The 24,266-nt window shown below is 47.7% G+C and overlaps 1 protein-coding gene across 1 annotated transcript in view; it reads left to right on the plus strand.

The window, feature by feature from the left end:
- The window catches only part of PLPP3 (phospholipid phosphatase 3), an 83,851-nt gene that overhangs the window by 42,536 nt on the left and 17,049 nt on the right, over positions 1 to 24,266 (plus strand). Inside the window, exons 3-4 of the mRNA XM_045897606.3 lie at positions 13,870 to 14,150; positions 14,581 to 14,638. Coding sequence (XP_045753562.1) covers positions 13,870 to 14,150; positions 14,581 to 14,638 — 339 coding nt within the window. The remainder of the gene's footprint in view (positions 1 to 13,869; positions 14,151 to 14,580; positions 14,639 to 24,266) is intronic.

The raw sequence follows: 24,266 nt of genomic DNA on the forward strand, positions 1-24,266 counted from the left end.
AGAGTTATGATTTGAACCCAGGTGCCCCTTAGCTCAGAGTCTGAGCTCTGAGCCATGATGCTGAGCCCCAGAAGAGGGGGGAGGAGATGCCATCAGATGTCACAGGCATTTTCTGGGCTGTCTTCACACCATGGCTGTGCTGCTGGAACAGTGGTCATGCCACTGGTGTTCTCTGGCGTATCGTTCCCTTCTCACATCCAGGTGGCAAAGTGAAGATAAAATGGGACTTGAAATCGAGAGACCGAGGTTCTGGACCTGGCACTCCACTGACAGGCTGTACATTCTTAAAACCAGGAATGACCATCTTGCTTCATACTATTACGATGAAGAGTAAGAGAGGTCATGAATGTTGAAATACTTTGCAAACTCTCAATTGCCGAACAGGTTACTCACGTGCAAGTGTAAATATATAGATCTTCCCTTAAAGGATGAAGTCCTCATTGAGGATGCAGAAATGTACCACAGACTTTGGGACCAACTCCAGAATTATTTTGAGCAATGGTCACCTCGTGGCAATTGGGGTATGGCCACCCTGTTTTAGATGTGCCCATTTGGGGCAGGGGTGGGGAGAGTAATCCGGTGGTAATCTGATGGTGATCCGGTCTTGTAATTTGTGAGTCCTACATTTTCACAGCTGTCCATGCTCCACCTCCAGAATTTTCTGTTTGTTCTCTGCCCTTGAACCCCAGCCGTGTGGGCATATAAGGGACAGGCGTCTGTCCACCAAGGTCATAAATTCTTCCTCTCAGATCCTTGAGTCATGTTTATATTAGCCAGAACCTGGAAGCTTATCTTTGACCTGTATTAGAAGCCAAGAAGGAAGGAAGCTAAAGTTAAGAATACTACATGCCAGTTAAGCGCTAATATCTCCATTATACAACTGGAAAACCAGAAGCTCAAAAGGGGTTAAATGATACGCTCAAAGTCTACAGCAAATAAAAATTGGGGCTCAAGCCTATCCCTAGCTTATTTGATAGCCCTCTTTCCATTTTACAGACTTGATTTCAAACTGAGAGTGGCTGTCCTATCCAAATTAACTGCTCAAGAGATAGGCAGTTGGCTACTCTTGCCTATTCTGGATCAAATGCAAGCTGCTGATGGTACTGAACCGCACTTCATGAAGTTTTTCTTTTGACTTCCCCACTCTGGGGGTTGGTTGTAAACTTTGAGACCCCTCTTTGTTTTTTAATAACATCGTAAACCAGGCACACAATCAACAGTTTGAAATTGGGAAGGGGGATGGGGACTAGTAGAATTCTTTCCGACCTTTAAAATAAAAACAGTCCATTTGGCAACTCTAGTAGTTTCTTAAAGGTGGACTGAGGATCTTTGTGTTCAGAAACTGAGAGATATAAAATCTAATTTTACTATTTGCTCCAAATTGACAGTGTGGGGGTGAGTTCTGTAGGAAGAATGGCTTTTCGTGGAAAAGAAGTTTGTCACGGAAGGCAAATAATTGTGCAATATCTTGTACTAAGGTTTGAACAGGTGTTTTTGACACTTGGAGGATCAGTTAATTGAGTGCTTCTAGGAAGCCGACTATAACCCAGGAGTGGTTAAGATAAGAATAGCATGGGGACGGGGTGTCACGTGCCCTTTGCTCTCTCTGCATGCAGTTAGCATGGGCTTGCCTGGTGGGACAGCTCCCAGGCCCGGTGCCGTGGACAGCGGCGCTCCTCAGAGGCACGTGAACCTGGTGAACCGCCGCTCTCTGCAGCCCTCATTTTCCTCATCTGTGTTTGCATTCACTCCTGGGGTCGGCTTTGAGACTCAAACGCAGGGTGCTAAAGAAGCTTCGCTAAGGGCTGCCCCTCTCTCCAATGCTTCCTTCTTCAAGCAAAACTCCTGCTCAGCAGCTCTTTCCCTGCTGTTGGCCAAGACCAGCCCCTTCTTCCTCTTGAAATGCTAGCATTTCTGAGAAAGATCTGCTTCGAGGAGTTTAGTTTGGCTTGCTTTTCTCCTCATGTCATGTTGGTGTTTTAATTAAAGTGCTCCTTGACCTCTCAGGTTTCCTTGAAACAGGAAGTCACGTGCCACGGCCTTGGATGTAGGATGGGCCTTTGTTAGGGGCTGTTATGTGCCGTAGAAACCTGTGAACCATGTTTAAGCATTTCAGCCTTGCAGAAGCCCCAACAGCTAGGTAATCTTAAAGGTCTCCCTCCGTTTAGCGTAGGGGTTGAACGTACGAGCGTATCTGAGCTCCTGCTGTGGAATGTGTAGCAAGCTACTTAACCCCGGTGAGCTTCAGTAGGCTCATCTATTAAAGGGAGATGATGTATGTAAAGTAACTCAGTGCCTGGCACCTATAGTATACGCAATAAATGTTAACTGTTTTCTTTGTAGATGAGTAAACAGTCAAAAAGTGGTGAAGTGACTTTGCCAAGACCTCATGTCTAATAAACATAGAATCAGGGAAGGAGCTCCAGCCTTGGGACCCATCCTGTCTCCCGCTCTTCCCTTGTAGTTAATTCACTAAAACACAGCTCTCTGGACTCGCCCTCCAGTGCTCTTTGCAGGAGGACTTTACCTCCGGGTCCAGCTACCCCTGCGCTTCAGCTGGACGCACGTGTGAGATGTGGGCTCATCATGAGGTCTGCTTACCAACTTAACCTGCCATTAGGTACTAGAGTCCTCATGGAAACAAGCTGAAGCAGAGACCTCAGAGGAAAAATGAGTAATTCACTTTAGTATACTCAATTCTGGAAAAGCTATATACGGCCTAAATTCAACAACAACAACACATTTCCCCCTTTCCCATTATGACTGGTCATAGAGCCTGGCTGGCTCCATCCAGGATCTGCTTCTGATCAGGGGGCGTGAATGACAGTTGGGGAGGGTGGAGGGGGACCCAGGGCTGGAAATCTAATCATCCTGCAACTTGCTGCCCGGGGCCTTCTCCTGCTGACCTCGAGTTTGTTTAAAACAACAAGAGAAGCCTTGACTGCTTTGGATGCCCTTGCTCCAGTTTGAGTGTGCCCACAACAAAGGAGTGGGGGGCCTGTGCAGTTTAGAGTGTGATGTGGGCATGCAGATCATCAGCAGTTACAGAGAAAGCAGACACCTTTTTATGGCAGGAGATATGGAAAAATCTAGTCGTTTTGACTTCTTTTTCAGACGTATCTCAGATTCTGGAATTATAGCATAATAGGAATTCTTTCCAAATCCACAAAGCGGTGGTTCTTGTCCCTGCCTTGTAAAGGTTTAATGACTCCAGCGGCCGTGAGATTAGGAGCAAAACCAGTGAAGTATCACCCCCTACCTAGCCTCCTCTCAGTTTGCCTTGCTCTACACTGTGAAGAGTATTACGGGCGAAGATTTTAATATGGAAAAAATGCTCAGGATTCATTTCAAATAAACACGGGCTCAGTGCGTGCCTTGGTCAGAACCTGAAAGTGGTTTGTATAGATTCTTAATATCTAGGAGTTGAAGCATGGATGAGTCATGGGTGCATCCCCTTCTCCCTCTGGCCATATAAATTCTACTTTTCCTCAAAGATCCTGTTGAATGTGACTTCTGTAATATTCCTCACTGGAGAAGAAGCTCAGACTTTGGCATCATCTGGTTTAGGTTCGCGTCCTAACTTTTGTGCTTATTCATTATCAGACCCCTTTGGAAAAGAACTATACCTTCCTTTTCTGTAAATTGGTAACAGTAGTTCACCAACTCCGTAGGGTTTTTCTGGAGGTCAAATCAAGTGACATTATGTGTGTCATCAGCGAGAATCATCCTTTTCATTTCCGTAGTGTCCTACAGTTAACCAAGTGCACATTATGTGCACATTCCCTGATTTGCACCTGGTGGTGGTCCTGGGAGGTGGATTGTTACAGCTAAGGCAACTGGGGATCAAGGATATTAAGTGATTTTCCCATAACTCATTAGTGGCAGGGCCAGACCAGGGGTCCTCTGATTCAAAGGCACCTTTTTCTTTCTTTTCTTTTTTTATCTTTTCCCTAAATAATGGCACCAACTGCTGCTTTGTAAAGCCTGCCTGCCTACCCTCCACAGCTACTTCTCAGGCACCCCCAAGGTAGCAGGTGCTGGGGACCCAGTGGTACACCTCTGCCCTAGTTGCATCTCAGACAGACAAATAGCACCTTCCATACTTCTGTCCTACTAATATGATCTGTGTCCGGGTCTTGTCTCCCCAGCTAGATAACAGGTTCCTAGAAGGCCAAGACCAGGCTTTCCCTCTTGCCCATGTAGGTACTAAATAAGCTCCAGGCAGACATCTTTCTCTCTCTCCAAGAAACATTTCCTTGATTGCCTCCTCCCCCACCTTCCAAAGGTCCCAGAGATTCCCTGGGCTGGCCTCTGACTTTGCAGTTACTGTGTGGAACTGTCCTGTGTGTTTACTTGTTTATTTTTCGGTTACCCTGTGAGCTGCAGCAGGTACAGGGACCGGCCTGGTCTGGTTTTGAACTGCTCGTGCAGGGCACAGACTGTGGTGCTCAGTATGTGTTTGTAGAAATCACAAGCCATATATTTTGGGCAGAAAATCAAAAGCATTAGGCCAGGAGCTGTCAGAGGACCTATGCAGAAGGGAAAAGTATCCCATCTGCTTCCCTAAAATCTTAAATACGGCCATGATGCACATGGGAACAGGCTCTGTAGGACACGCAGATTTCTCGCTGGAGAGACAAGAAGAAGAGCTTAATACCTCCAAGACTTGTTTACTCAGGATCGGGCTTCAGTGTGCCCACATCTGGACTTCATTACTTCCTCCCCATCCCCCAGCCCGCTTTATCTGAGAGACCACTGCCAAGAAAACAAGGTTCCCCAAGATTGCCTTCTCATTAAAGGTTAGGGCAAGTTTTCAACTCTGAAAACAGTGAAGTTGGGCTGGCCCAGCGGTGCCTTGGTAGGAGACCCGGTCCTCCAGTTTACAATCCACTACATCTGTGCAGTTACCAGGACCACCCACGGAGAGTGGCCACATGAATCCTTCAACTGGTTTGTTCCCTGATCAGATGGCTACAGAGTTCTTCTGAGACCTTCTTATCCCTGAGGGACTGGTGGGATGGGGCATCTATTTGCCATTTAACAGACACAGGCATTGGGATTAGAATTTAGTTTGTACACACATATACACGCGCGCACACACACACACACACACACACCACACATCCAGCCCCTGGCAGAAGTGAGAGTTGCAGCAGTTCTTCCTTCGTTCTCTGTAGCTCTTAGGGGTTAATGACTACTTGGAAAATGTATCCAGTATGAAAGTGGTTTTTAATTTATCCATTTTAAGTGATAATGCTCTGAAGGCTGAGAAATCCCTTCTGTGAGTCAGTGGGTATATGTTAGGGAATGGGGTGGAGAATCTGATACCATTTACAAGCTATCCAATGGTGGGGGGACTAATGCCTTATCTTAAATGCTCTTCAACAGTTAGATGAGGTAGGTATTAATTACCCTCTTTTACAAATAGGGCAGGGGATGAGGTTTACGAGGGAGAGGCTGCTATGCATGGTTCCTCTCTGTTTAGTGAATGAGGGAGCAGGAATTAAAACCCAAGTCTCTCTGGCTTCAAAGCCCAGTGCTTGAACTGACATTTATGGAACGCCTACTCTGTGCTAGGTGCTATGCAGAGTGCTCTTTATTCCATGAGCCATAAAAACGCGTAGCTTCTGGGCTTGCTTGGAGAGCTCAATATATGGAGGAAGGCAACACATGTAGACCACTGGGCAGCTGACTGCATAAGATCCTAAGACCGACAGTGTGCAGTAGTGTTCTGTATGAAGTGGTTTTTGCAGGAGGCAGTAGCCTGCTGTAGGTGGATGCTTGGTGAGACCTCCCTTAGAACAAGCAGGCATTGTGGGAGACACCTCTGCCTGCAGCTGGTGTACGAGACGCAGATACTACCCCCAGGAGCCGATGGTCCAAAGGGGAAGCCGGGCAAGGAGAAGACCGACTGCACTGTTACTCTCGGGGAGACTGAGGAGCTGGTCAGAGAACATGAGGGGAGCCAGAGCACTCTCTGCTGGTGGTGGGCCCCAGAGCTGAGAGCTTCAAGGACAAAAGAGGCCAAAGGCAGTAGATGGTGTGAGGGCTGAGGAAAGTGCTGCTATGGGAATTCAGAGGAGGATCACTCATTTTCATCGCTGAAGACTCCATCATCATTGCCATTATCATCGTCCATGGAGCCCTAGTCCCACTTAATTATCACAGTGGCCCTGGAGCTCTTTGTACTGGCATCGTCCCCATTTTACACATAAGGGAACTGAGAGTTAGAGCACTCAGTCGTCCAAGACCCCTGAGTTAGAAGAGCCAGAACTCTAACCCCATCTGTGAGTTGACACTGGAGCTCTATTTTGAAGGGCAGGTGGGACTTTCATCAGAGAGCCTGGCCTTCCAGGCAGAAGGGATTGCTTCAGGGATGAGAAGCTCAGACAGTGGAGTGTTTTCAGGAAATGTAAAACAAACCTGTTTGGCCCGAGAAATAGAGCATCAGGGAGTAGATAGAGATAAGGTAGAAAAAGAGCACAGTGAGATTGTGAAATGCCTTGAATGTCAAGGAGTTTCTACACGAATTAATGAGCTAGAGACTGATGAAAGTGTTTGAAGCTAGCTTCGTCAGTTTTGCAGCCAAGGTGAGGATGAGGCCTGGACCATGGTAGAGACAATGCAAGGGGAAGAGAGAGGAAGAGATGGATGGGAGACAGCTTGCAGAAGTAGGATGACCAGAATTGGATGACAGTGGGATAAGGAGGTGAGGTCTGCAGGGTCATGTCTTTGCACCACCTGTATGGTGGTGACTTGAACAGAGATGAAGGGAAGAGCAGTGAGGTTTGGGATGGAAGTTGGAATGAGTGTGATCATATAGGTTGGCATGCTGATGTTATCGGTGATAGCTAGTTGGGAGATGTGGCAGAAGATTGGAAGAGGACTGATTGGAATAAGGGGTGAGCTGAAACGAGAGAGAGAGAGAGAGATGTCCTTTGGGTGGTCATCTTCCCAGAGGTAATAATTCAAACTGTTGAAGCAGCAGAGATCACAGCAGAAAGGCATGGCTTCAGCCCCAGGAGGACCCACATTTATCTGATAGAACCCTGAAGGGCGGAGCCACTGGAAGGAGAAAGGTGTTTGAGAAATAGGAAGAAAAGCACCGTGGTGCGATCCTCAGAAAGTTTAGGGAATTTGGGGTCAAAACAGAGTAAGAGATGGGCAGCAGGCAGTGCTACAGAAAACCCATTCAGGACCCCCTTGCAAGGGCAGGCAGGGCTGTCATCTAGGAGACCCGTGGTTCTGAGTCCCCGACCTTTAGGAAAATGATGCTTCATGCTCCAGGCTGCCTTCTTCATAAAGCGTATGAGCTTTGGGCAACCACCACTGATTTCAGTCCTAACTAGCTTCTGTGGCCTCTCTCTGGCCTCTTTGCTGTCTATATTCTAGATATTGGAGTTTTCACTGACCCACAGGGCCCAGAAACTCCACTGGTGGCCTTGCACAGAGCTCTGTCCTCCTCGCCTTTCCCCGTGTGCCCCCGTCTGCAGGGCACTGATCCCCTGCCAAGAGGCTGAAGACAACCAAGTGGGAGAAGAAACGAAGATTAAATTTCTCATCAATTCTTTCTGGTCACTAAAGATACTGCATCTTGTTGTACTAGATGGAGCATCCAGCTTCAGAGAAAATACAGTTACACTCCTGGCTCCATCCTTAGAAGCAGGACCCAAATATATTTTTCCTTTCGCTTGGGACTGAGAAAAATGATTCTCCCTTCTTTGTTGTCCATCATCCAGGGTTTGTTGAGTGAATGAGTCTGTTCTGGATGGAAAGAAGTTCATTAATATGCATAACTGAGATGTAAAAGAACAGCTTGGTGCTCTGTGGCTAGCAGGGACTGAGGTATGCAAGTGCATGACGAGTATGTGACCTTACCAGGTCCTCTAGGAGCATCTGTCTCCCTGGAAACACAGATCCTGCTGCCTGCCAGGACTTGGCAGAGAGAGCCGGCTTCATGCCGTGGGACAAGGCACAAGGACTGGAGTGGGGTCCACACTGCAGTAACAGCCCTGTCATCACCGAATTTCTGATCAAGGCTGATTCACCGGCCTCTCTGGCCTTCCCCATACTCACTTATAAAGTGGTGACAATAATTTAGTAATTCCTAGGGTGTTGTGAGAAGCAGATAATGCAATGGATGTGAAAATGCTTTGTAAGTTGTAAAGTGCTACGCAAATATTATTATTCAAGCAGATCAGAAAACAGGGAAGTTTGTCTTTCGAGCTCAGCAATCTCTCAAAGAGGGATTGTTGGGACGCTGTGCAAAAGTCTTAACTTTTCTTGGGATCATTTATAGAGGGGAATGTGACAAATGACATAAACAGTACCGTAGGCCTTCTCTTGCTGCCTGGGGTTTAGACTTCTCTTCTGCTTTGTTCCCTAAGGAAGACATCCTGTAGATACAATGGTCAAAACCAATGTATCCATACACATATTTTCTGGTCCTACTCTAGAGAGGCGGTACTTCCAAACTGTTCAATTTGGAATGTTCTTTTCCAAGGAACTTTTGGAAGGATCTTAGAAAAGATAAATTCTACAAGTGTGTGTGTTCATTTTTTGTTTCCTCTTCTCTAAGGGAAAGAGAAAAAAATTAACTTTTGGAGGGGTCTTCTGCTGGGGGCCAGGCATTTGGCATATCCCCTCCTTGCATCCCTTGGCAATCCCACCAGGTGGATGGTATTCATTTTATTTTTATTGATGAGGAGACCTAAGCCCAGAGAGGTGAAGCCACTTGCCTAAGGTAAGAGATGGGATTCAGACTGAGGTTTTTCTATTTCCAAAATCAGTGCCTCTTTGACCACCCCGTGCTCTCTCCTTCCCAAAAAGTCAATGATCTCCAAATTTCCTCCCCAGAACACTTTGATATTTGTGAACATGTGGGCAGTGGAGCTCTTTGACACCAGAAAGGATAGGCAGAGAAGGGCTCTCTTGGAGATGGGGACAAACCGTTAACCGTTCTCAGGCAAGGAACGATCCCTTTCTGTCCCCTCGGAGCTTAATTGCAATGCTTTCCCACTTTATTAGTTTCCAGATTTCTGTGCCAAGTGCTTTAAAAGGCAGGTCGGGGAGAATTCTCCTCTGCTGCCTGGCAGCTTGCCATTCGCCCCAGAATCTGTTGCTCACTTGCTCGCTGTTTCAGAAAGGGATCAACATCGAAGGCATTCTTCTGGGTAGTGAAATTTACATATCACAACCTTGCTGACTGTAGCAGAAATGAGGGCTGGGGGGGGGAGGGAGGGGCGGGAGTCCCGGGTGGGGCCTGAGCCTTTGTAGGGGGAGGGAAGAGCTGATTTTATTACCCAGGAATAAAAACATTGTGAGTAATGAATAAGGTCCGAAAGCAGTAAATCTGGAACTCCGGCGTTAGGTGTGTAACGTGTCAGAGAACAATTTAAACCTTTGCCTCTTCTGCAGAGGTGAGGTATTTGGGCCCCCTCTCGCAGCCTGAATCTCATTCAATGGTCTTTTAAGGGTTAGGATTACAAGAAGCCAAGTCCGGCTGGTTCATAATGATGATTTATGGCTGTGTTGTCGACTCCCCGACCCTTCTGTACAAGGGGATAGAGAAAATACATAATTTGTTGCTCATTAACTGCGAGATCTGTCAGGGCTGCCCTAGAAGCCATGTGGTCCTGGAGTCATGTGTCTGCTAAATGGCTTCAGCCTGGCCCTGTCCTTGAAAATACGCAATTGCTGTTCTGCAGTGGAAATCGTTTTTAATAACGATAGAAATACAGCTGATCCCCGATTTATGGTGGTTTGAGTTACGATTTTTTGACTTTACGATGGTGTGCAAGCAATATGCATTCAGTAGAAGCCATACTTAGATTTTCCATTTTGATTTTCTTTCCATGGGCTAAGGATCCATGGTACCGTGCTTTCTCGTGATGCTGGGCAACAGCAGTGAGCCTCACCTCCCAGTCAAGCCTTGCGATCGTGAGGGTAAACAGCCTTTCTGTACCCATGCAACCATTCTCTTTTTCACCTTCAGTGCAGTATCCAATAAATTACATGCGCTATTGTACACTTAATTATAAAACAGGCTTTATGGTGTTGATTGTGCCCAACTGTAGGCTAATGTCAGTGTTCTGAGCATGTTTAAGGCAGGCTAGGCGAAGCTGTGATGTTCAGGAGGTTAGGCGTATTCAGTGCATCTTTGACTCAGGATACTTTCCGCTTAGGATGCATTTATCAGGATGTAACCCCACCGTAAGTCGAGGAAGATCTGTAACAAAAAATTCTGTCGATATAGTCTGTTGTGTGTGAACTATCTGGGCTCTACTTCAGCTCTGTCACTTAGAAGCCTCAATTCCTTCAGCTAAGTGCCTGTCCCTCAGTGCCTTACCATCCAGCTGTACAATGGGTATGAGTTCTTCACAGAGTCACGGATCACATGAAACTGTAAAGTACAAAAGAAATGTACAAGGTTACTGCTGTTAACAGCTTTGCTATTAGGAATTTGAGATGCCATGAAATGCCTTCTTTACCTCTTTCTCCTCCCGTGAGAGCAGGAAGCATTTTAACTGGTGGTTTGCCGGGTGCAGGCCTGTGACACTGAAACCAAAGTTTTAGAATGAAGGGATGTTAGAGCTGAAAGGTGTCCTTTTTTAAAAAAGATTTTATTTATTTATTCATAAGAGACAGAGAGAGAGAGGCAGGCTCCCCGCTGAGCGGGGAGCCCGATGCGGGACTCGATCCCAGGACCCTGGGATCATGACCTGAGCCGAAGGCAGACGCTTAACCATCTGAGCCACCCAGGCACCCGAAAGGTGTCCTTGAGTTGTAATCCAAACCTTCCTCCCTGAAGTGGCTGAAGCAGAGAGGTGACTCGCCTGAGATTAATCAGTAAATTCACATACGAGATGCTGGTTGGCAGTGAAATGCCATGTGTTCTTTTTCAGCATCAAATAGGAAGTCAGGCTCAAGCCAAGTCAGTTTAGAGTTTCTTAATTTGTGGCTGTGACACGTCAAGGGACTCAAGAACCATCCAAGGTCAGGGACGTGCGTGGGGCCTTGGTTCTGTCCCATAGCCGTGGCATCGTCTCTGAGGAAGTACCGTCCTCTGCTGTTCCTTATTACCTTCTTGGTGGGGAGGCCAGTGGTGGACTTGGCACAGGAGAGTTGAAAATGAATGTCATTGCAATTATGAAGTGATAAATTACAGAGTCAAGCACCCTCATTTTGCAAATGGAGACACTGGCTTATCTCAGATTCACTCAGTGAGTAGGGACTTGAACTCTGGCCACTGCCTTCTATTGAGTGGCCATCTCCCTGCCTCCAAAGTCATGTGAGCATGATTTATAAATAAAGAAGAAAGAGCATAATGGTGGTAGTGAACATCTGGAACCTGTTAGCCTGCAAGGTTACACAGGGTAAAAGTATAAACAGGTTCAAAGGGGTATTAGGCCAGCAATGGTAGGAAAGAATGCTGGGTGGGGAGCTGGAACACCTGGGTCCAATCTTTCCTTGCGAGTTAATTTGGACCTCAGTTTCTTCCATGTATAATGGACCCTTTCATTTCTGACGTGCTATGCTTCTCAGGTTTTAATCTCTGCAACATGTTATCAAAGGACTTTTGGTAGTATTTAGAGGATATTTCCAGTTTTGTAATAAAACAACTATGAAGACTACGGTCCTGCTTTCATTCATTCATTCATTCATTCATTCATTCAACCAGTAATGCCTGAGCACATCTGTGAGATCAGGTGCTCTCCCAGAGAATGGCTAAGCCAGGACTGCGCTGGACTGGCCTTTGACCATCTCTCTGTAACGTAGGATCACACTCACTGCAATCTGGGAGCCAGAGTGTGGCACTTAGAAATAATCAGGCATTTTTAAGCACAGAATTGCTGCACAAACGTTAGCAGTGCTGGTGGCTGTTCTCACTCCCACACCTGCTGGCCCCCTGGGCCCAGCTGGCATCTCCCTTCCACCTGGCCATCCCCCCGCTGCACTTGGGAGCCCTTGAGAACTTGGACCAGACCCCATGCCTCGACCCCTTCCCCAGCTGTAAAACAGTAACGGGAGACTTTGAAAGGGAGTGCCCGGATATGTCCGTCTATTACTTCCCTTGCGGTTGGGAACATGATCTGTGCTCCCTGAAAGAGCAAGTGTGGCTCATCACCCTGCCCTGTGAGAAACTGTAAAAGGAGCTCTGTGGTGCATGATGAGTTGACTGCTGTTGTCCCTGGACTGTGGTTGCCATCAGGAAGTGGCCGGGGCTGTGCGATGGAGTTAAGACAAGAGCAGCAGGCTGTGTGGTTGGGCGTGACCAGAGTCCTCTGCTGTGTAGGCATCACAGGCAGTGGCCTTACGGAGAACAAGCTGGACCCCCGGTCTTACCGTAAAACCGGGCAGTTTGGGTTGGGCTGCTTCCCCTGTCTGAGCTTCAGCCACACCGGTCTCATGGCTGTTGTCAGGATTTCATGAAATAAAGCCTATGGGAGCGATCCCCAGTATGCAGTGGGTAATCAGTAACTGGTGACTTTTCTTTTCCCAGGCTTGAGAAGCCTCCCCTAAGTGTTAGGAGTAAACATGTTGGGATGGAGGAAGGGTATGAAAGCCAAGACTCACTGGCTGTCCTCTAGGATTGAGGAGGTGGGAGACAATGGCTGCAGGCTTGGAAATTTGCAAACACCGAAGGGCATGGTGTTACAAGTTCCTTGGTTTGTAGGCCAGTGTTCTCATCACAGCATTCTTCTCAGAAGGAAAACGAAAGAATCACTGTCTGTGACCCAGGTCATTTCTCATCCATGTTACTAGATTTAAACCAACGACTTGGCAAGGGCGTGTGCAGCCTCCTTTCATGGAGAGGGAAACTGAAGCTTGGAGAGGTTGTCATGGCTAAGCGACACCAGGCTGGTGGCAGAGCCGGGACTCAAACCCAAGACATGGTCTTGGGCATTCACCTTCCTACAGAAACCCCTACCATGGCTCAGTGTTGACACAAGGCTGGCAATCCCTGACTCTGAAGCCCAGTATCCTGAGATTGGCTCAGATCCTCTGACTTTCTGGCCACCAAGCCTTAACCATGTCCTTGATTGTTCATCTAATCTTTTTTTCTATATCTGGGTCTTTATTTGTCTCTTTCCTTGTTAAAAATAATACATATAACTGTTATATATAACATACATATATATATATATATATATATAGTTTAAAGATTTTATTTATTTATTTGACAGAGAGAGAGAGTACAAGCAGGGAGAGTGGGAGAGGGAGAAGCAGGCTCCTGAGCAGGGAGCCTGACGCAGGACTCAATCCCAGGACCCTGAGATCATGACCCGAGCCACAACCAACTGAGCCACCCAGGAGCCCCAACACACACACACACACACACATATATATATATATAATATTATATATGTTTATGTATAAATATTTTTGATTGTATATTTTTGTTGTTACAAAGGTACCATATGGCCATGTGGGACTTTTTCAAAAAGGGAAAAATGACTGTGTTAGCACTCCTATATTTCGTTCCATGCATATTTCTGTCCATATATTTCTGAAATAGAAAATTGAGATTTTCCTTTTTTTTTTAAGATTTTATTTATTTATTTGAGAGACAGAGTGAGCGTGTACACGAGGAGGGGGAGGGGCAGAGGGAGAGGGAGAAGCAGGCTCCCCGCTGAGCAGGGAGCCAATTTGGGGCTCAGTCCCGCGACTCCAGAATCATGACCTGAGCCGAAGAAGGCAGATGCTTACCCGACTGAGCCACCCAGGCATGCTGCAAATTGAGATTTTCTAGATTATAGCCTGCCATTATATGCTGAATATTCTCTTATGTCACTGAATAGCCTTTACCACCTCCACTTTGATGACAGGCCTCGATTCTGCCTAATTCCCCTGTTGGTTTCCTTTCAGATCATCACTGGGGAGTTCTACCGCATCTACTACCTGAAGGAGAAGTCCCGGTCGACGATTCAGAACCCCTATGTGGCCGCCCTCTATAAGCAGGTGGGCTGCTTCCTCTTCGGCTGTGCCATCAGCCAGTCCTTCACAGACATTGCCAAAGTCTCCATAGGGCGCCTGCGTCCTCACTTCCTGAATGTCTGCAACCCCGATTTCAGCCAGATCAACTGCTCCGAGGGCTACATCGAAAACTACAAATGCAGAGGTGACGACAGCAAAGTCCAGGAGGCCAGGTGAGTCACCGCCTACCATGGTCACAGTGTGCATGCTCCGGATACAGGCAGTTCAGGGAACACTGCATGAGGTGCCAAGCTCAGCGCTGGGCTTTGGTTTCAAGGGGTGAATAAGGCATAGTCCCCATTCTTAAGGAACTCAGGGTCAAATGATTTAGATACATAGATAAATAAGTAGTTATGGTAGAACACTGGTAAGTCCACCCGTCTATCCATCCATCCATCCGTCCATTCATCCATTCTTTTGCTTACTCACGCATCCATGGGTGCCTGCTAGGTTCTAGACTGTGTCCAAAGCACGACAAAGGATGCAAAACCACACAGGATGGTGCTCCTCTCAAGGTCACAGTCTAGGGAGGGAAGACAGACAGGCAAACATGTGTCAGGCATGTGAATATGGCCCTTTCATGGCCCTCTCTTGCTCTTGCAGGAAGTCCTTCTTCTCTGGCCACGCCTCCTTCTCCATGTATACTATGCTGTATCTGGTGGTAAGTACCTTCCTTCTGATTCCAGTGGAGTGCAGCATCCAGCCCCAGCTTAAATCTCTTCTGTGCAGAGAGCCCTTGGGATGGTTAGGGATAGACTTCATTGTGAAATCCTTGAAAGAGAAGTTAGCTAGAGAAATGAGGTTCTGTTTTGAGCTCTGCCACAGCATCAGTGAGAAGTTGTTTTATTTTCTAGGTGTTTCCCATCTTTCAGATAAAATTAATATTTATTGTGGCTGTTTGATAAGGATTGTGCACCCATTTTGAAGTTAAAAGGTGACGAAGACACTCATATCACGCTTTATGGTAACAAGCCCTGTTTTCTGAACATCCCTTTAACTCAGTTGACCCTTCCAGGCACCCTAGGTTATAAGGAATATTGTCTCTTTTGTGGGAGAGGATTGCTGAGTAAGGCTCGGAGAGTTCACGTGAACTGTCAGAATTTACACAGACACTAGCACTATTGCTCACATCCAAGCCCTGTCATCAGATTCCTTGTGGGCCATGCCAGCCCTCCTCCATCCCCTAATGAGGGAAAGGCTTTAAAAATTATCATTATCTGGGCGCCTGGGTGGCTCAGTTGGTTAAGCGACTGCCTTCGGCTCAGGTCATGATCCTGGAGTCCCGGGATCGAGTCCCGCATCGGGCTCCCTGCTCGGCGGGGAGTCTGCTTCTCCCTCTGACCCTCCCCCCTCTCATGTACTCGCTCTCTCTCATTCTCTCTCTCTCAAATAAATAAATAAAATCTTCAAAAAAAAAATTATCATTATCTGATGACTTAGAGTGATTTCAAGTGTGACAGAATAATTCTGCCTCCGTGAGCACACGTGATCTCATAATAACATGGTGAGGCATGACATGTGTATCCCTGCTGCTGGGATCCAGAGACCAAGGCCCCGGGAGCCTAAGCAGTGTGATGGGGGTGGGGGTGGGGTTCCTCAGCTAGTGGTGGGGCCATAATCTGAACCCCTGTGTCACCCCTCCCATGGCCACGTCTGCTCTGACTTCCCAGAGGCACTGGGACAGTGCAGATCCACCTCTCCAGCTGCAGCACAGAGGGCGGCTGGTCTGTTTCTCTTTGTGAGTTACATACGGTCCCCTGCCTTTCCTCTCCCCTTGAATGAGGTCCCTGTGCCAAGGCACTTCCTGCTTTCGGCCCCTTTGATGAAGAGCAAGAAGGCGCTGAGAGGTCAGACGTAGCTCAGGGGATCATAAGCTGTTTGCAGAGAGAATGTTTTGATTTTGACTTACTTAAAAAACATAATTAGGATTTGGAAAACCTAGCAGAAGGGTTTTGTTTTGTTTTGTTTTCCCTTGCAATGCTTTCCAAGCCCGGAGGCCTCCGAGCTTCCCATTACCTGGGATCCAGAGCCCAAAGGTGGGCCCCGACAAGCCTCAAGCGGGGATTTTATTTATTCACGAATCGCGTGCCCCTCCCTTCTTCATTTGTTGTTGTTTTGCTTTTGCTTTGCTTTTAGAAAGCTAATTTAATGAAGATACTTAGTTTCCTATTTCATTTTTTTATACTTTACCTGGGTCTGGAAGCAATTTTACAAATGTAATTTCAGTGTTTTGCAAAGGTGCTTGGAGGAGTGGGTCTGTGTTCATTTTTCTCCCATTCCTTCATTTTCTTCCAAGAGAAAAATACTGGGTAATTTTGAAACCAACTCTGCACTGTATATGCTCTACAGCCGCCGAAAAGATAAAGGTGCTGACCTGTTTCTGGTGCCTTCTGTGTACCAGGCACTGGGGCAAGCTCACACCACAGCATTCGGTTCTCTCAGTAACTCGATGAGATGCATCTTGATTACCTCGTTTTCAGCTGGAAACCAGCCAACCAACCCGAATCTTAAGAATTTTGGTAATAAAGGTTCCATCTCCTATAAAAGGGAGAAAATGGATTTGAAGGCTCGTCTTGATGACACCAGGATCACTGTCTGTTCTTTTTGTGGTACTGCTCTTCAAAACACAAAAACAACCCCACCAGGATAAACTTAAAGAATATAAGTTCCCAGGGTGCCGGGGTGGCTCAGTTGGTCAAGCTGGAGTCCTGGGATTGAGCCCCTGCATCGGGCTCCCTGCTCAGCGGGGAGCCTGCTTCTCCCTCTGCTTGTTGCTCCCCCTGCTCATACTCACTCTCCCTCTCCCTCTGTGTGTCAAATAAATAAAATCTTAAAAAAAAAAAACAAAAAAAACAGAATATAAGTTCCCAACTCTAATTTCCATTTCCCCTAATGGCAACCCGCCTTTCTTCAGATCTGCTTTAATGGAGGACCTGCCCCCTCGCCCCCACCCCCATGACCACTTCCTACCAGCGGTGATTACAGCCAGAGACCTCCTCTGCAGGGGTGAGGAATGAGGGGTATATTCGGACCGAACGTCTGTTCGCATCTTTGAGGGAGGAAAAAATTATAGTGCCTGTATGTTTCTGGAAAGAAGGAAGGGAAGGAGGCAGGGGAAGAGGGTGGGAGGAAGAGAAGAGCCTCCTTAGTCCTCCATGGCCCTAGCATCTTACTGCACACGCACACACAGCCGTGCACACACCATACACTAGAGAAGCCTTGCAAATGCATGCATTTCATCATGCACAACTCACGGATACCCATTATACAACATATAAACATAGGGCTCCATTTTTAGCTCTCAGGTTATCTTGCCCTGAAACAACCCCTGAGGCTAAATTCCAAGGAGGACAGTGCTCTTCGGCAGGCTTGCTTCTACTGATGCTACGCAGAGATCTCAACCCTCTGAGTGTCCAATGTGCAAAGCTTTTTTAGAGCACCATTGCTGCTTGTCAGGGTCCGTGGGAAATGCTGCACTCAGAGCAGCCCCCGGCCCATCCCCCAGTGCTTCTCTGTGGAGCTTCAGGAAGTGGAGGTGGGCAGAGGAGACCCTGGCCTCCCCCAGTGCCGCTTCCCTGGGGGCCTTGAGGAAAATCACCTTTGAACCAGTTGGGTGTAGCATTGATGGCATTTGTCCCCAGGGTCTGGCAGACCTGGATGATTCCGCCACCTCATGACTAGCTCTGGAACCTGGGGTTGCTTACTTAGCTTTCCCGCCTCAGTGTACTCCTCTGTAAAGTGGAGACAGTCATGTCTCTTTTGCAGGATCGTTGCTACTTTTCATCTCTAGACCCCACTTTCTTCATCTGTCAAATGAAAGAGTGGAGTTAGATGGTACCTACTTATGTCTCAATCTCTGCGGTTCTATTTGAGAGAAGTTTGAACTACCCCAAGCGGTACAAGAAAAGATGGGCAGCCGTCAGCGACAAACTTATGCCCTCAATATGTTGGCGTTCCAGGGTGGGGGGGCAGGAAGCACCAGCCCCCTCTACTCCAGGCCTGTCGGCAACATCTGCCATCTGAGGCCTCCCGTGTCTCTGAAGGACACTCCACGTTAGGTTTTGATTTGTAAAATGGTTAGCTTGGAAAAACCATGCCCCAAACACCGAATTCTCTCCGGGCATAGACGCTTACAGATGAGGCTAAGGCATGTTAGCGATTAATACAGATTCTAATAAGAAAAATCCACAGCAGATAAAGCATGCATGATGCTTTTCTAACCCTGAGTCCTGGCCTAAGCCCCAGAGAACCACATCTGGACCGGCCTTGGCCCTCCACAGTCAGGGATGGAGGATGACTGGCTTTCTGGGTAAAATGCCAACACCCGAGCAGGCCCCGATCTGTGGGCCTACCTGGTGTCTGTTGTGCCAGGCGCTCTGCTACCTCGCAGGGCTACTAATGTGAATCAGACCTGGGCCTGGCCCTCAAGGAGCTCAACGTGGGTTCAAAACTCGGAATATCAGCACGTATTTAATGGGAGCCTGTGATAGCCCAAGCAGCACGCCAGGGGTGGGGATGTAGACATTGGGAAGTCATGGGCACAGGCCTTGGGGTGCTCAGTCTAGGGGAGCAAGTAGACGATGACAGCAGTTTGGTACACTGTGCCGGGGGCGGGGGGCGCAGGTGTAGGTCCTTATGGAAACTTAAGAGTCGTGACACCTAAGCCAGCCTGGAGTGGAGGGTGGCGGAAGCTGGGGAAGGCTGCCAGTAGGGTGAAGATGGGCGGATCGGAAGAACTGCCTGTGTGCAGGTGAAAAGGAGGGCGGTGATTTGCAAGCTGCAGGTTTTCAGTTTAGTCCAGCTGTGGTGGCCGGTAGGAAGCAAGGGATGGAGGGTGCAGTGAGAGCTGAGAGGACTTTCAGGACCAGCTGCCCCAGCCCCTCCTCCTGCAGCTCAGATCAGGCAACAGCCACCAGGCCTTTCCTTTGCCACCATGCCTCCCTACCCGAACGAGCACCTTGCCCCCTTGCCTTCTTCAGGGTGCTTTGTCAGAGAAGCCTTCCCCGGCCCCTCCTGCGATACTCCCTAACTCCCTTTGCAGCCTTATTCCTGCCCCCCACCCAGTTTCTCACCGTCTGATGTCTACATTCATTTCTCTACCAGATAAATTGTAAGCTTCACGAGGGGGATGCTTTTGTCTCTTGATTCACCACTGTATCCCACCGCCCCAAACAGGGTCTGACACTTAGTTAAGTATGCAGTGAATATTTGATGAGTGAATGAATGAATGAGTGACTCAATTGCAGGCCTTCTACATCCCCAAGCCATGCTCCTTCCCATTCTAGTCAGAATTGCGTTCATCCCCTCATCCCTGAATTGATCGATGGGAAAGGACCTGGGTGGTGTAGGGAAGGCCTTTGCCGCCTCTTTGTCGTCCTGTTGACGTATTGACTCTTTACTGGGGTGCCCGTGGGAACCGTTTATGTGTCAAAGGGTTTGTCGGATACCAAGGAAACAGGGATGTGGCTGTCCTCTGACAGCCATGTTCCCTGGCCTGTGGTTGTTAGTCATTGAGGTTTTGTTCAGCATGTTTAGAATCCTGGAGCGGTGGGGTTGGTATGCCCACGAGACTCGCCCACAGATCCTGGGAGTGTCTGGTGAAACCCCCTGGGACAAGATTGGTTTCTATGGGGAATAAACCACCATATCAGATGTAGATGTTTTCCCTTGTCTTTCCCCTCACCTATATCCATCCATCATCCGTCCACCCATCTGTCTGTCCATCCGGCAGTTTCTGAGCCAGCCCTTGTGTGAGCACCTGGGGACACCAAACAACCTCCTATTTGTCGTGGAAAGCCTGAAAAGTACATAGTCTCAGAACAGGTGGATGAGGTCTCCGACTCAGGTGGACTAAGGCACAGGGCCCCGGGGGGAGGGCTGCTAACTCCACTCTGAGGGGTACTGACTGCACAGTTCACAGGTTCTCCTTAGCTTATAATCAGGGCAGAGATTCTAACGCTCTCACTCTTAGAAAAGCTACACACTTGCATTTTAGACGTGGGCCTTATAAAAGTATGTGGCAGATGAATTCCAGGAGCACGTGCATCCAGACATTCCCTATAGGCTGTCCTTTAGTCCACGACAGCCCCGTAGTCCCCTCACATTGCTTTTCTCCTCAGACAGAATACCAGTAAGACCAAAACTTCGTGTGCAGAGCACTAATTCCCTCTAAAGGAAGCCAGGTTCTGTGATTAGAGCTTGGACTTAGAAAAAGACACATCTTACTCAGTGTAAAACATGGCTCTCTCTCACCTTGAGCAAGTGACATGGCCTTTTGGCCTTGACCTTTTCATCTCTAAAATGGGCACAGTGGTGTCTACCCAACAGGATGGTTGTGGTAATTGCAGGTAAGGTCATGTAAAGCGCCTAGAACAGTGTCTGGAACAGTGCTCAGCAAACTGGTTTGTTGAGGGGGAGTTTCTTTTTCTCCCCCTGATCATGACAGAAAACAAGAGCCGATTCCCTCCTGAAGGAGGAGAAAAGTGCTAAAAATTCTTCTTTTGTCCTGAAAGCAGTTGAATAACTTACTAGAGAGAAATCACAGTTCTGCCCCACATAGACGAATCACCAGGCACATGAACCAGAGCCAAGCGCGAGCCATGGCGGAGATGAGAAAAGGGAGAAAGTTTCTCCCTGTGGGTGTCAGTGATCTGGACAGACTTCCAGGGAGAGAGCAGGCAGGGACATAAGGAAGGACAAAAGCCTCCTTTTCACTCTGAGCAGAGCAGTCCCAGGAGCAATGGAAATGCAGTAAGAGGACAGTAGGGACCTGTTTCGCCAGTATGCAAATCATGTAATGAAACACAAATGACTTAGCAAGAACCCGGTGTGACTCACCCCACATCTGACTCTGCCGGTTCAGACCAGAGGAGCCGGCCTGAGTTCAGCCAGACCTCTCCAAAGAGGTTTTGTTGGAATTCCACAGGACCCCAGTTTTGAAGCTAGGACCCGGAAGGAGGAGAGAACTCCATTTATGGAGTGCATTCGGTGTGCTGGGGACTTTCACATAACATCCTTTTGGGGATCGGGGCTCGCGGGGGGACACGCAACTTTCATTCCTGTCTATAGTCAGCCGTTTTATTTTAGCAATTGGAAGAAACATCTTAGTATAAGAACGAGACTTCATTTTTAATTTTGATATTCTTTTTTTTTCAGGGAGGGAGTTAACTTTATAAGTGTGTCTTTCACAATTTTGAGCAGAATAGATGCTCGCGACAGGTGTTTATTTTTTATTATTATTATTTTTTTAAGATTTTATTTATTTATTTGACAGGGAGACACAGTGAAAGAGGGAACACAAGCAGAGGGAGTGGGAGAGGGAGAAGCAGCCTTCCTGCGGAGCAGGGAGCTCGATGTGGGGCTTGATCCCAGGACCCTGAGATCATGACCTGAGCCGAAGGCAGATGCCCAACGACTGAGCCACTCAGGCGCCCCTGTGTTTACTTTTGAAATGAACGAATCTCATTACATAAGAGAAAGCAGAACTTCAGAGAAGCAGAGTGACATTCTACAGATGGCATAGAGCAGAGCAAAGATTCAAATTTGGTTTTGCTCTGATTGCAAATCAGACCCTTTTCTGCAATGTTACACTGACGCTTAGAAGTGGATTCTGCCAGCCCAGAGACCTTCAGGCAGATGGGGAAGTAAAGACAGGTAAATCAGGACCTCAGGGCTGTTGACCTCTGTGAGAGGTCAAGGCGATTCAGCCTTTCTGGTTTTGTCCAGCTCTGCTTAGCTCTTTCCTAACCACTCTTTTGCAGGATGCCTAGGACTTTTCCTGAGGCCCTGCAGAAATTCCAATTCCATACAAGTCTCCTTATTATTTGGTCCAGGACAAGGACCACAGTATCGTTGTGGTCCGGAGTGTGACTTCCTCCTGTGCAGTGGGAATGAATGCAGTCTCCTGCCCCTTGTCCTGTCCCCAGGTGCAGGTTTCCAAGGGAGCAGGGTGCTCCAGAAAGTTCTCTCTGGTCACGGTGAGGCCCAAGCCTCTGGTACGGAGAGCCTCCCAAGAACTGGGCTATGAACCAGCAAAAGCCAATCCATTTAGCAGTAGGATTGGTGGGGCACGGAAGAACTTACCAGATCCTTTGGTCAACCTCAAAGCCTATTGCGACCAGCTTCTCAGATATGAAGTAGGCACGATGTGGAAGGTCATTGTGCAATCTTTTGCTTTAGTAATCATCTTGTTTTGGTGAAATCAACCACAGTCAATGAGGAAATCTCATTCAACAAGGCAAAGGGTGATGCAGATTTCTGAAGAGCACCTTGAGTGCCCGGTCCTGTGTGTCTCATTTGATCCTGGCAACCGGGAGAAAGAGATACTCTTGTACCTGTTTCCCAGATGAGAAGTTGAGGGACCATCCACTTAGGAAGTGATAGAGTCAGGGCTGCTTCACCCCTCAAGTTCACGCTACTCTTGCTTCTCTACTTCCCCCTGAAGCCCCAGCTGCAGACGTCAAGGTCAGTCCTGAGACCTTGACCTGGATCAATGTGTTGGTTACGGATGGATAGCGAGAAGCAAGCTTCAGCGTGCTGCTGGCCATTCCACATCTGACTGCTTCTGCAGGGCATTCTTTGTCCGTGGCCCCTGCTCTGTTCTCATTCATAAGCACTCCCTTCCTGAAGCTCTCCTGGTTACTGGTCTCTTCCTCTCTCCTCAAGTTCCTCTCCTGTATTTATTTATTTATTTTTTCTTTACTTAAGCTCCAGCCTTTAGTATCTGAGTCAGTGGAAGGGGAGATGTGTGCCATGTCCGGTTGGGAAACCCACCCTTCCTCTGCCCCACCCTGATTTCCAAGGCCCATGACCTAAACTCTGCACGGAGGGGCAGGGAGGAGTTGGAGGATTTTTTTTTTTTTTTTTTAAGATTTTATTTTATTTATTTGACAGAGAGAGAGAGAGACAGCTAGAGAGGGAACACAAGCAGGGGGAGTGGGAGAGGGAGAAGCAGGCTCCTGGCCGAGCAGGGAGCCCAATGCGGGGCTCGATCCCAGGACCCTGGGATCATGACCTGAGCCGAAGGCAGACGCTTAATGACTGAGCCACCCAGGCGCCCCGAGTTGGAGGATTTTAAACAAGCCTTTTCTGAGGGTCTGCAGATTATTTTATTTGTGAGAAAACCTAAGGCTCGGTGAGATTTTTCTGATGAGCCCCCGGTGTTCTTTCTGTCCCTGACCCGGCCCTTGTCTACTGCCAAAATGCTGGAGGAAGGCCAGATAACGGGAGGCACAATGCAAACAGACTGTTGCTTTTGCCCCGAGACTTGTGTTAAGTGGGAGCTACCCCAGTGTCATCCCATCCCCACTCCTGGAAGGAAAGGATCTTTTGATTCACGATTGCAGAATCCACTGCTGGCTCATTTCTGTGCAAACGAGGGGTAGCCTTTGACCTCCAGGTTATTTTTTATGGTACTGAGGGCCTTGCTTAAAATCATTTAATTTTTCAGCATTTGCTTACAGTAACATTTCCCAATTGTGATTCAATAGATACTCTGTAAACGTCAGTAAGTATTGTCAGTAGTAAAATTAAGGATTTCCTATAGAGCATTTACCATCTTTGGTTAAAAGATCGTTAGTACTCCACGGAGTATGGTTTGAGAAAGACTGACCTACTAAGTAAAAACCAGGTTCCTTAGTTTGATATTCACACCCTTCCTGAGCCCCACTTTGCCTCTGTAGCCCTGTGGTTATCAGTACCCCCACCCGCACCCTGAAGAGCTGTACTGAAAGCTGTGAGGTTCTCCAGAACTCTGGCTTCTTTCTAGGCCATTGCTCTGCCTGGAATACACACCCCTCACCGCTGTCCCCTCAACTCCTAGCAAATGCAGATTCATCTTTAGGACTCAAGTCAAGTGCCCGTTCCCCTGTAACTGACCTTGGCTCCCCAATTTTCTTCGTAATTCCTAGGAAACCAGTAAGTGCCCTTGCTTGTTTTCATGGATTCCCCCAATGAACGAACACTCTGTAGGGCAGGAATTACAGCTTCCCATTTCTGTGTCCTTAGCATCTGTTGGAGTGCCTGGCTTATTTGTTTGTTGGTTGGTTTTCTGGCTAGTTGTACAGTTTTGGCCTTTTAGATTATTTTTAGCATAATTTCTTTCAAGTCTTTTCCTCCAGATCTTTTTAGGATGTCCCTAGGAATCTGATGGGATTTACGTATCAACTTTAAGAGCTTTTAAGTTGAGTGTTTATAAATAAAAATTCTAGCTGTCTATTCAACTTGTCCTTTATGTCCCTTACTTCATACAGGGTCCTATGTAGTTCTTGGTAAGCTAATTACTGTTTATA

The sequence above is a fragment of the Mirounga angustirostris genome, unplaced genomic scaffold (assembly GCF_029215605.1).
Source record: "Mirounga angustirostris isolate CCGP_5_RB_7025 unplaced genomic scaffold, mMirAng1.0.hap1 SCAF_4, whole genome shotgun sequence".
Lineage (NCBI taxonomy): Eukaryota > Metazoa > Chordata > Mammalia > Carnivora > Phocidae > Mirounga > Mirounga angustirostris.